Source organism: Lactuca serriola, chromosome 9, assembly GCF_051521515.1.
Source record: "Lactuca serriola cultivar US96UC23 chromosome 9, Lser_US96UC23_V15, whole genome shotgun sequence".
NCBI classification, from domain to species: domain Eukaryota; kingdom Viridiplantae; phylum Streptophyta; class Magnoliopsida; order Asterales; family Asteraceae; genus Lactuca; species Lactuca serriola.
Genome location: NC_136416.1, coordinates 144,965,550 through 144,978,336, shown reverse-complemented (window position 1 = coordinate 144,978,336; position 12,787 = coordinate 144,965,550). Strand labels below are relative to the sequence as shown.

Here is a 12,787-nt window from a genome sequence, read left to right as displayed (position 1 = left end):
CTTTAGGATACATCTCTAAGGTAATAGCATCATCTTCCACATGAAGTGTGAACTTTGAGTCATAGATGTCAACTAGTGCTCTTGCGGTACTAAAAAATGGTCTTCCTAAAATAATTGGAAGTTCTTTATCCTCCTTCATGTCGAGAACCACAAAATCAACCGGAAAAACAATATTTCCCACCTTAACTAGTAAGTCTTCAATGATTCCTCGTGGGTATGTGGTCAAGTGATCTGTCATTCGAATGGTTATCCCTGTGTCTTGGAATTTTGGTAATCCGAGCTTTTGATAGAAAGAGTATGGCATGGGATTGATGCTTGCCCCCGAATCGGATAGAGCATTAATAGAAGCCGAGTTGCCAAATTCACAAGGTAATGTGAGTTGACCTGGATCTCCCATCTTTATTGGTAACCCCTTAAGAATTGTGGTTGAACACAACTCATTCAGAACTATATTTGAAGCCTTTTCCAACTCTTTTCTATTACTCATTACATCCTTTGCAAACTTAGGGAGTTTCGCCATTGATTTGAGGAATAGGAAGTTTGTCGAAAGTGAAAGTACTTGTTCCATAAATTTTCTTTGTTCGAGCTCTAGAGAATGTTTGATTGCTCGAGATAGGAATGGTAATGATGGATGAAACGATTGAAGAATTGGAAAATTCTCTTTTGCTCGAGACCATGACGTGGTGAGCTCACCACGACATGGTGAAGCTCTAGAGAATACTTCACTTTTTGATCTTTTGACTCCAGGCTATTCTTGTTGCACACACGAATTGGGATGACTTGTAGCTGCTTCATGGGTCATTATTGGCTTAAAATGAACTTCTTCTTCGGTGTAGATTGCCATGACATGACAAGGGATTGTGATTTTTTATCTTGGTTTTTAGGTGGTAACCTTTCATTGACACGTGTAGTCAATTACCCAAGTTGATTCTCTATATTCTTTATGGAAGCTTGATGATTTATAACATTGGCATCAGTAGTATCATGCCTGTTTTTAGATGCTTCCATAAATCTATGGAGGACCGACTCAAAATCTATCTTCTTTTCGGGTGGTGGTTGCTTTTTTTTTTTTTTTTTTTTTTTTTTTTTTTTTTTTTTTTATAGAAACCTCTTCTGGTTTGTCTATACTTCTCATCTTTCTGTTTCTTGTACTCTTCATAAGGTAACCACTCCTTAGGCTTTCTCCAATCTTCATCAAACTTGTCACCACTTGAGTAGAACATTTGCGCCTTCTTATTCCCATTTTCATCTAAATTACAATCCTTGGTCAAGTGTGGACTACTAAAATTGTCACAACCAACTCTAATGACATGGATTGATTGATCTAACTTTGTCATTCGCCTATCCATAGAGTTGAGCTTAGCTATGATTGCATCCATATTCTCGTTCCCTCCATCTCCAGCTCCTTCTTTTTCATATGCCCTTGTGAGTCTAGACGTTGTCTAGTAGTTACATTCACTCCATCATAGAAGATGGAAACTTCTTGTTGAACATTCAAATCATGTTGAGAGCAACTTCTTAACAAACACTTGTATCTCTCCCAAGCTTCATACAATGACTCTCCCGCCTCTTGCTGGAAATTAGCTAATCTTCTTTTTGAGCTTTAAGATCTCCTTCCAAAGTAGTTATTAAGGAGTTGGAACCTAAGAGTGTGTCACCAGAAATGAATAGAAAAAAACCTTGTATAAGAGAAGTAGGATCATGTAATAGAAAGCTTGATTTAAACCAACCTATCAACTATGTTTTTCAGCAGTCACATGTAATAGATATGGATGAAGGTCATGATCATTCCAAAACTATTATTTCATATGTAATGTCATAGGTTAGCTAACAAAGTAATGTCTTTAATGTGAATGAAGGAGTGACCATGGGTAACATAGAAAAAAAATAAGGATTGGTCAATAAAAATGAAATTGAAACTCAAGAAGAAGTGTGCAAGGGTAATTTAGTCAATCATGAAGTTGAATCTCAAGACCCAGTGGGAAGTTACCGTGTTGATTATAACTTCCAAGATGTAGAGGAACCAAGTTTTCAAGCTGATGGTGAAGTCCATAGTATGAGAGTTGATGAATTTGAACCATTTTTAGAGGATTATTCAGTTTTTGCTGAGTACACTATCTAAAATGGTTGTGAAACTCAAGTGGGATTGGATATTCTAGAGGGAATGTTGAATGATAATAGTGGAGATGCTTTCTATAGTGAGAGTGGCGATGATTATGATGATAGTGACTATAATGTAGAGGAGTGTAACATATAATTTGATGTGGATGTAGACATTAGTGAATTCCATAGTGTCATGGATGTAGATGAACATGGAATTTTAAACACTCATACCACAACTACAGGGAATGACAGTTGATGAATAGTTGGAAGTTATTGCAAGTGATGATTATCAGTTTGTAGGATTTCATGAAGATGATAGGAAGAAAATGATTAAGGAGTTGAGTAGGTCAACTACATGTTCACATGGGAAGTTTCATTTAAGACCATTTTGAGTGGGTCAGACCTTCAAAACAAACGTGGAAGTTAAAAATTTCATGAATTCACATGATGTGCAAACAAGGAGGTCCCTATACTTAGCAAAAAGGGGCAAAATAAGGATGATAAAAAATGATACAAACAAGGAGGTCTATATAACAATGTACATTTGAATTCACATGCTGTACAAAAAAGGAGCTCTATATACTTAGCAAAAAATGGCAAAATAAGGATGATACAAAATGATATAAACAAGGAGGTCCATATAACAATGACATCTGAATTGCACATCCAAACCTTCCAAAAGATGCATTTATAACAATATACATACAAATTGCACATCCAAACCATTGATTTATAACAAAGTACATTCTATTACATTCCAAAATATTGATTTGTTACAAAGTAAACTTCCATTACAATTCCATTAACTTGATGTGTTACATAAACCTACATACAACAAAATTAAACCAAAAACTCAATTCCATTACCATCAAAACCCCCATGCACTAGTTAGATGCTTACAAAAGAAACCAAAAACCCCAATCCATCACCATCAAAACCATACAACCACTTTCCTGCTTAAACTAAAGCCAAAAGAAGAGCACCATGAACAAAACAACATCATCTGGTAATTATATAGTTCTGCACGTGCGATCGTAACCCTAGAATGTAGGGGTGTTCGTTTGGATGGATTGGTTTGATCCGATCCAATCAAGTGAATCCAAATTGAATTCGGTTTTCAAAACATGGATCCGAATAATCCAAACTAAATTCAAATCCGATCCGATCCAATTTTCAATTCGGTTGGATCGGTTTTTATAATTCGGTTTTCAAAAACCGAAATATTTTAAAACGACATATAACTATAATATTACCCACAAGAAGTGAAAACAAGTTATTTAGTTGTGATTTGAAATTTATAAATGACTATTAAGAAGGTATATTATAGTTAAATATTTTATAGATAGAAAACTTTTGAAAGAAAATGCATATTAATGTTTTTTTATTGGGTGAAATGTTTTGAACATATTTTAAAGAATAAATTACAAAATTAATAAATAACGATATATATATATATATATATATATATATATATATATATATATATATATATATATATATGAAATAAATAATAAATGTTTTATTCGGTTTTTTTGGAATATTCGGTTTTTATTTTATAAACCAAAAACCAATCCGAAATCCAAAATAATAATTCGGTTTTTTGTTCAAAACCGATCCAAAAATCCGAATATCCGAACCAAATAGTCCAATTGGACAATTCAGTTTTATCCAAATAGTAAACAGCCCTACTAGAATACGATACATCGGATGGTCAACCCTTCCAAGGAACCCATATCTTGAACCAAAGTGTGAACACCTCCAAAATTGCCCATTACGGACCAAGCTATCATTTTGAAAAAAAAAAGTTGTTATTATTAAAATAATATCATGGTTAATTTAATCGATTTCCCCATTTTTACTATGGTTAAGCTACCAAAGGGCTTGTAGCTCAGTGGTATCAGGTGGTGCCCTTTCTTTTTGAAGTCGAGGGTTCAAGTCCCGCTGTAGACATAGATATAATGTTAGGTTAGGAGTAGATTAGATTTACGGTTAAAAAAAAAACTATTTCTATGAACCATGATAAGGTTTTACAAAACACAAACTACCAGCCATATTGGAAGTGGAAATTGCATAAAGAAATTTCCGTTAGAGGGCATCTGGTAACAACAATGGAGGTCGGACAGGGAATGCTGAAGAAACCTTTTCAGGTAAATTCATCGCAATCAATCGTTCTTCCTCTTACTATATGATATTCTGCAACTTCTTATCTCGCATTTAATACGAATAGAGACATCTCATCCGTATCAACCAACTCCATTTACTCTATCATCAAATACCTAAATCCATTCAATGTGAAGAAAATGACGAATGTCATGCTTGAAGCTGTTGTACTGCTTGGTGCAACCCTTGTACTCTACCATAACACGTGGTTTTCCAGAGATTGTGAAGCTAATTGATTGGATGTTTTGCATGTCAGGATCAACTAGCAAAATAATATCTTGCTCAATTAATTTCAGTCTCATGTATTGATTACCCTTTTCCACAAGGCATTCAATTGAGCCCCCACTAAGCTAATTTCCACAAAAGAGGATTCTGATAAGCAAGCTGAATAAGCCCATTTGTTAATAGTGTAATATCCTCATAGGTTTTACATGGTCCCCCCTGGAAATCCGTTATGCCTTTTTTAGACATAGCAATGTATTTCTTAAAATTTTCACCATTTTAGACTTTTTGTGATACAATACAACAATTATAATCCTGAAATTATCATGAATAGATAAAATTTGAACTAAATGATGAAAGAAGATTACCTAAAGCTAAAAGGCTAAAATACAGACAGCTTAAACTGTGTATCTATTATGTGTGTATATGGAGTGTATGTGCTTATTTATAGCCATTCATTCTTTCCAAATTACAAAGACCAAAATGCACGAATTCCACCATATGAGTTGTTTCGTTTTGACTGGGATTTAACATTTAAGTCTGCAGGGGTTGTCTATATCATAAATAGACTTTGAAGGATGCAAGTGGTAGAACATATAGACTTTAATGCAGTTGGGGTAGTATAGTAATAAACTAATGGACCAATTATACTTTAACAAGAGCTATATCTTCTTCTGTATACAATTTTCTACATTCTATTTTCTACTCTTTGTATGTTTCCATATAATGATTTATGAATATTGAGGTTTAAGTAGAACAATTTCTGCCAAATACCACTAGTAACCTTGAGAAATGAGTGTAAGAATTGGGGTATTGTTTGGGCTACTATTCATATTCATACATGTATTGCTTACATCAGCCCAGAATCAAGATAGTAAGTGTTCTTTATCTTGAGTTGCTTCACATCTGCTCATGGATCTTTATTATATTCTTAATTCCTTGATGGAGATTTTAGATTTTACTTTTTTTTGTCATGAATTAACTGAGCTTTTCTTTAGAGGAATATTTAATTCTATATCTGTAGTTCTACCACTTATTCAAATTACAATTTTTTAAGTTCCCTTCAAGAAGTGTACTTTAAAACATCAGATTTCATCATAACTTTTTGGTGCAGTTGTATATCTACAAGCTCTCATGGATAACTTGCATAACACTCCACCAAATTGGGTTGGATCCGACCCATGTGTGGAAAAATGGGATGGGATCTCCTGCATCGAGTCACGTGTAACATCAATGTGAGCCTTCACACTCACTATATTTTAATGAATACCGAAACTATTCAACCTTGTTTTTATAATTTATATACACTTTTTTTTTTTTTCATTTCAGAAGCCTATCAAGCATTGGATTAAGTGGTGAGTTATCTGGAGACATTGGACAATTATCCGAATTGCAAACACTGTATGTATATAATATTATAATATAATGTATCCTTCTCTATTTATTTTATTTTTATGAATCGTTATTTATTGAATGTAGGGATCTGTCTTACAATAAGGATCTCACTGGATCTCTTACTCCAGATATCGGGAATTTAAAAAAGTTATCAAATTTGTAAGGATACTTTTGTTATTTACTTTACATGCTCATAACTATGTTTCCCATGTAATATCTTTAAAAATTGTTTTTTTTTTTTTAATTTTTTTTTTTTTATTATTTCTCAGAATCCTGGTTGGTTGCGGTTTCAATGGTCCACTTCCAGAAACACTTGGATCTTTAACCCAACTAGGCTACTTGTAAGGATTATTATATATATATATATATATATATATATATATATATATATATATATATATACAAGAAAAGAAACAACAATGTACTTTTACTGATTTGTTTATTGTAGCATCCTACTTTCATTCTTTTCTATTACAATTTACAACATTATTACTTTAGTGCAAATTTGGTGTCCTTTTTTTTTATTTTTCACAATATAATGTCCTAATAAGAAAATAAAAAAAAGGGTAGATTTTTCAAAGTACATTGCTATTTGTTGCATTATCATTTATAACTATTTTACAGGGCTTTGAATTCAAATGGATTCACTGGACCAATTCCACCATCAATAGGGAAACTTTCTAAACTTTATTGGTTGGATTTAGCTGATAACAAGCTTAGTGGGCCCATACCAGTGTCTAAAGGACCCACACCTGGCCTTGACCAATTGGTCAACATAAAACACTTGTATGTACAAAACTACAAAATCTCATCCTCATTTTTTCATCTCTATAACATTAAAAAAACAAATTTCTAAAATTAATGTTTCCCTTTCCATTTAATTACAGTCACTTTGGAAAGAACAAACTCTCAGGAGAAATACCACCTCGCCTCTTCAGCTCCAAGATGTCTCTTAAACACGTGTAAGAAAAGAATAACAATTTTTCACAAGTTTTATAGATATGATTTGTTAATTTGTTATTTGTGTTTTGATAAATGTTAATTTGAGCACAGGTTATTTGAAGAAAATCAGTTAACAGGAACAGTTCCATTGACACTAGGACTTGTTCAGAATCTTGAGGTCTTGTGAGTATCATTAGTTATTATGATTTTTTTAAGAAAGTCAAATGAATTATTTCATATTTATTTTCATCTAAAAATTTGGTTGTGTATGAATTATTGAATTATGATTTATGAAACAGACGATTAGACAGGAATTTGTTCAGTGGTGAAGTCCCTTCAAACATCAACAATCTTACATCACTCAACCAGTTGTAAGTTAGAAAATATATTCTTTAAATCCAAGAAATGTAAACTTACTTTCATTCATTTGTTTCTTACATCATTGTACTTTCTACATTCTATTCAATTATAGCAATGTCATTCAGATATAAATCAATTTTCATTGCTAAATTTTCAAAAGTATAATGTCCTAATAAGAAAAAAAATTGAAATTCTGCTGCTATTTTTTGCATTTAACCCTTACATAAAGATTGCATTTTGATTTGTTATGTTTTTTAGGTATCTTTCCAACAACAACTTTGAGGGCCCATTGCCCAATCTCACTGGAATGAAAATCCTTAACTATTTGTAAGCTTCTACATAATATCATTAATTTGATAAATATATCATTAATTTATAAGTACATCAAAAAAAAAAAAAATGTAATTGTTTTGCAAAACATCATTTCAGGGATATGAGCAATAATTCTTTTCAACCATCAGAGATTCCTCCATGGCTTTCATCATTGCAATCTCTAACAACATTGTACATCTCTCTCTCTCTCTCTCACACACACACACATACTAAATTCTTGTTTTGACTTTTGATATGTTTAAATTACTGATTGTTGGCTAAATTTGCAATGTCAGGATGATGCAAGATACAGGGCTTATAGGAGAAGTACCTGTTGACTTGTTTAGCATTCCACAAATTGCGACTGTGTGAGGACATCTTGGTAATTTTACCTATTTTATTTTCTTGTTAAAATACTGAAAATGGTTTTTTTTTTTCACAGGGTACTAAGAAACAACCAGCTTAATGGAACCCTTGATTTTGGAGATTCTTATAGCAACCATTTACATTTCATTGATATGACAAATAACTTAATTTCTGGATACACAGAAAGAAGCCGATACTCTGCTGATCTCATGTATATTCTCTTCATTCTTCAACCATGAGAAGGAGGAGGGTATTTACGTCTTTTGTTCTTTTGCAGACTCATCAGCAATCCAATTTGTAGGGAATCAGACACAACAGCATCATATTGTGATCTTCCCATAGATTCCAACTCATCATATTCAACACCACAAAACAATTGTAATCCTGAAACTACTTGCACTTCAGATCAAGTTTCAAGTCCAAATTGTAAATGTTCATATCCATACACAGGAACTTTGACTTTTAGGGCTCCTTCTTTCTCCAACCTTGGAAACTCAACTATCTATACATCCCTTCAGAGTTCCATGATGGTTTCTTTTCAATCCAACCACCTCCCGGTTGACTCACTTTCACTGAGTCAACCCACCAAGAACTCAGACAAGTACCTTGAAATAAACCTAGCCGTTTTCCCATCTGGTGGTGAACGATTCAATAGGTCAGGGATTTCTCAAATAGGGTTTATACTTAGCAATCAAACTTATAAACCTCCACACTCTTTTGGACCCTATTTTTTTCTAGGCCACAACTATGATTTCTTTGCAGGTAAATTAAATCTTCATTTTTTAATCTCATAAAAAGACCTTATATTTTGTGCTTTTTATGGATTGAACCTCAAATTTATTTTTTTCTTTAAAAAGACCTTGTATTTTTTCATTTTTCCTAAAAAAGCCGTCAACTTTGTAATTTTTTTCCGAAAAAAACTCTCAAACCTTCTTAATGCTTCCAAATAACCCCTCAACTTTTTTAATTTTTCTCGAAAAAACCCTTTCTTTTTACTTTTTTGGAAAGGGAAATCTCCGATAAAGTCCCAATATTTTGGGCCAGTTTATAGTTTAATCCCAAATTTTATTTTTTGAACAGAAAAGTCCCGAATATTTTATATTTTGCCCAAATTAACGAAATAATCTTTATTTTTTTTTCAATAGAAAATAACAGATTATCGTGTAAAATTAGATAATCGGGACTTTTGATGTATTTAAATTACAGAATATTTTCAAAAAATAAATGATGGGATCAAACCGTAAACTAGCCCAAAATATTGGGACTTTATCAGAGATTTCTCTTTCCAAGGGAAAAAAAGTAAAATGTGAGGGTTTTTTCAAGAAAAACTAAAAAAGTTGAGGGTTTATTTGGAAGCATTTAGAAGGTTGAGGGTTTTTTTTCGGAAAAAAATACAAAGTTGACGGCTTTTTTCAGAAAAAATGAAAAAATACAAGGTGTTTTTCCGGCAAAAAATTAATTGAGGTTTAATCCGGAAAAAACACAAAATATAAGGTCTTTTATGAGATTAGCCTTTTTTTTTTTTCTTTTTTCTTCAGGTGGATCTGATCTTACATCTCATATTATGTTTTTGAAAAATTTGCAGATGCAACAAAAAGAAAAGGAAAATCAATTGGAATTGGAGTTACTATTGGAGTAGTAGTGGGTGGTTGTGTTCTCGTGCTATTACTTATCATTGCAGGAATTTATGCTTTTCGTGAGAAAGGAAGAGCGGAAAGAGCTACAAAGAAGAACTCTCCTTTTGGTAAAAAGACGTGAATGCCCTTTTCATTGTATTTTAATAAAATAATATCAACTGATAATATTGTGTGTACTTATTATAACTTACTTGCAGCTTCGTGGGACCCAGATAAAGGGGGAGGTGATTGTCCTCAGCTAAAAGGGGCAAGATCTTTCACATATGAAGAGCTTAAAACTTGCACAAATAATTTTGCAATCACTGCCAACATAGGCTCTGGTGGCTATGGGATGGTTAGTTTTAAATTTTTAATATATTAATGCAACCATTTTTTTATTCATAACATTATTTATTATATATATTAAAACAAAAGTGTTTATAAATAGTATAGTTTTATGGTTTTGTATTTGGGTTAATCTCAAAAAAGAGCTTATATTTTGTGTTTTTTCCGGATTAAACCTCAAATTTATTTTTTGCCTGAAAAAGACCTTGTATTTTTTCATTTTTTCCGATTTGGCCCTTTTAGTCATTTGTTATCGTTTTTTTTAAATGTGAGGGTTTTTTTCGAGAAAAACTAAAAAGTTTGAGGGTTCATCTGGAATCATTTAGAATGTTGAGGGTTTTTTTTCAGAAAAAATACAAAGTTGAGGGCTTTTTCGGAAAAAATGAAAAAATACAAGGTCTTTTTCTGGCAAAAAATAAATTTTGAGGTTTAATCCGGAAACACACAAAATATAAGGTCTTTTTTTGAGATTAACTCTTTTATATTTTGACCATAAAAGTTTTTTATTTTAGACTTTGGCCATAAAGTATAGTTTTAAGGTTCTTAAATTTTTGGCCACAAAACTTTTTTATGTTGGCATATTTGATCCCTATATTTTTGTATATTCGTACTTCCCACCCTGTTACTTTGTTGAATGCCACTTTCCATCCCTGTACTTTGTAAAATGTTAGTATTACTCCCTCAAATTTGAACACCAATATTTTCCACCTTTTTATCTTTCGTATATTGGCATTTTTGCAGGTTTGAAATTTTGGTCCTTACTTAGAAAATAAATTACAGGAACGATCCCTGTAATTTACAGAATAGGTCCCTTTGCAGAATTATATTTACAGGAATGGTGCATTATATGTTTAAAAAAATTACATAAATGCCCCTTTTAATTTCAAATTCACAAAAGTGAGGTTTGGTCCCTACATAAAAAATAATTTCTGAAAACGGTCCCTGTGTATATTTTTTTCACAGAAACGGTCCATGTGCTTAAAAAATTACAAAAATGGTCCCTGCCTAATAAAACTTTACAGTTATATATAGCATTGTAATTTGAAATGGCTTCTGAATTATATAGCAGTGAAAAATGCTATGTAGATAGATTCTTGAAAGTAGAATGCTGTAAGTAATGAGAAGAAATGAAAGTAGGATGATATACATATATAATAAACAAATAAATTGAAAGTAGGATGCTATTATTTGCTCTAAAATTTGGGGTATATATGTGTAGGTGTACAGAGGGACACTTCGAAATGGGCAATTGGTTGCTGTTAAAAGAGCTCAACTAAGGTCAACACAAGGTGGACTTGAGTTCAAAACTGAGATTGAGCTTCTTTCAAGAGTGCATCACAAGAATGTTGTTGGGCTTGTTGGTTTCTGTTTTGATGAAGGTGAACAGATGCTTGTATATGAGTTTATTGTCAATGGTACACTCAAGGATAGCCTTTCAGGTACTCCTTTTCTTTTTCTTTTCACATATAGATGTATCTTTCTTAATAAGAAAAGAAATTGTAAGTAGAAAAGAATGAAAGTAGGATGCTAAAATACACAGGGAGATCTGGGATAAGATTGGATTGGATGAGAAGACTGAAAATAATCCTTGGAGCTGCAAGAGGTTTGCAGTATCTTCATGATCTTGCTGATCCTCCAATCATACACAGAGATGTGAAGACAACAAATATCTTACTTGATGAACGCCTCAATGCCAAAGTTGCTGATTTTGGTCTTTCAAAACCATTAGGTGATGCTGATCGCACACATGTCACCACTCAAGTCAAAGGGACAATGGTTAGTCAACTTTCTTTTCTTTCACCCTAAATTCATCATTTCAATAGTTTTTTTTGACTATTTTCATATCATTGAAGGGCTACATGGATCCCGAATACTACATGACTCAACAATTAACCGAAAAAAGCGATGTTTACAGCTTCGGAATCGTCATGTTAGAGCTAATAACCGCAAGAAATCCAATAGAAAAAGGTAAGTATATTGTGAGAGAAGTAAAAGAAGCCATGGACAGGGAAAAAGACCTTTATAACCTCCGTGAGGTACTTGACCCGATCATCGGTTTGACCCATGAGCTACAAGGGTTGGAAAGATTTGTGGATATCGCGTTGAGGTGTGTGGAAGATACCGGAAATCAAAGGCCAAGAATGAATGAAGTTGTGAAAGAGATTGAGAGTATTATGGAACTCGCGGGTTTTAATCCGAATGCTGAGTCAGCATCGGCTTCGGAAAGTTATGAAGGGAAAAGTAAGGGGAGTGGGCATCCTTATTTGAATGAAAGCCTTTTTTCGTATAGTGGAGGTCTTTTGGATTCAAATTTGGAGGCTAAATAATGGTGTTATGGTATGTTATGAATTCGGCTTATTTGTGTAGCGTGTTTGATGGTGATCGCGTGTAAATTGTTTTTGAAATCATGAATGTGAAAAATCATGTGTGATTAGTGCAAGTATTAGTTATTTTTAATGTTTTTAAAGATACTTATTTGTGCATATATATATATATATATATATATATATATATATATATATATATATAGAGAGAGAGAGAGAGAGAGAGAGAGTTAGGTTCAAATGTTTTCACTATCTATTGTATGATTGATTCTAGACCAGTTATTTTAGTTATTTTAAGAAACTAATTAATGTATATTAAATGCTGAAGATGTAATTAATATCCATTATATCTTCAACATGAAATATGCATTAATTACTTTCTTAAAATAACTAAAGTGATTGGTCCAGAATCAATCATACATGCACACAATAGATAGTGAAAACAAAATAATCTAACCCTATATATATATATATATATATATATATATATATATATATATATATATATATATATATATATATATATATATATGGGTTGCATCTGATTGATGGTGAGATAGATGTATATGGGAAGCCACCGTTTGTTATACATGAGAAACAATGTTTATTTTGTTTGGTATTCACTGAATTGAATTAGACACG

The 12,787-nt window shown here is 32.3% G+C and overlaps 1 protein-coding gene and 1 non-coding gene across 4 annotated transcripts; both read left to right on the top strand.

Annotated features, from left to right (window-relative positions):
• The first annotated feature begins 1,496 nt into the window (after window positions 1–1,496).
• Window positions 1,497–1,604, top strand: LOC145077530 (small nucleolar RNA R71). Its single transcript, XR_013693273.1, has one exon. It is a non-coding gene; the product is annotated as a small nucleolar RNA R71 (small nucleolar RNA).
• Window positions 1,605–4,122: 2,518 nt separating this feature from the next.
• LOC145074554 (leucine-rich repeat receptor protein kinase HPCA1-like) lies at window positions 4,123–12,261 on the top strand. Of its 3 annotated transcripts, none has more exons than XM_079020909.1 (19): window positions 4,123–4,250; window positions 5,600–5,720; window positions 5,815–5,840; window positions 5,965–6,039; window positions 6,150–6,221; window positions 6,505–6,666; window positions 6,768–6,842; window positions 6,934–7,005; window positions 7,122–7,193; window positions 7,441–7,509; window positions 7,612–7,686; window positions 7,791–7,862; window positions 7,937–8,071; window positions 8,138–8,622; window positions 9,446–9,604; window positions 9,695–9,831; window positions 11,041–11,260; window positions 11,362–11,597; window positions 11,675–12,261. In XM_079020909.1, the coding sequence occupies exons 2-19, from the start codon at window positions 5,667–5,669 to the stop codon at window positions 12,146–12,148; spliced, it is 2,670 nt and encodes an 889-aa protein (XP_078877035.1). In that variant the 5' UTR covers window positions 4,123–4,250; window positions 5,600–5,666; the 3' UTR covers window positions 12,149–12,261. The 3 variants fall into 3 exon arrangements, with proteins under 3 accessions (XP_078877035.1, XP_078877033.1, XP_078877034.1); XM_079020907.1 differs by lacking the exon at window positions 4,123–4,250 and adding an exon at window positions 5,123–5,359 and having other exon boundaries at window positions 5,815–5,886; XM_079020908.1 differs by lacking the exon at window positions 4,123–4,250 and adding an exon at window positions 5,127–5,359.
• The last annotated feature ends 526 nt before the right edge of the window (window positions 12,262–12,787 follow it).

Excerpts from the sequence above, each read along its gene's own strand:
- LOC145074554 (XM_079020907.1), top strand. The coding sequence starts at position 5,278 with ATGAGTGTAAGAATTGGGGTATTGTTTGGGCTACTATTCATATTCATA. Across the intron at positions 9,605-9,694 it reads AAAGAAGAACTCTCCTTTTG|CTTCGTGGGACCCAGATAAA; the intron begins GTAAAAAGACGT and ends ACTTACTTGCAG. Across the intron at positions 11,261-11,361 it reads ACTCAAGGATAGCCTTTCAG|GGAGATCTGGGATAAGATTG; the intron begins GTACTCCTTTTC and ends TAAAATACACAG.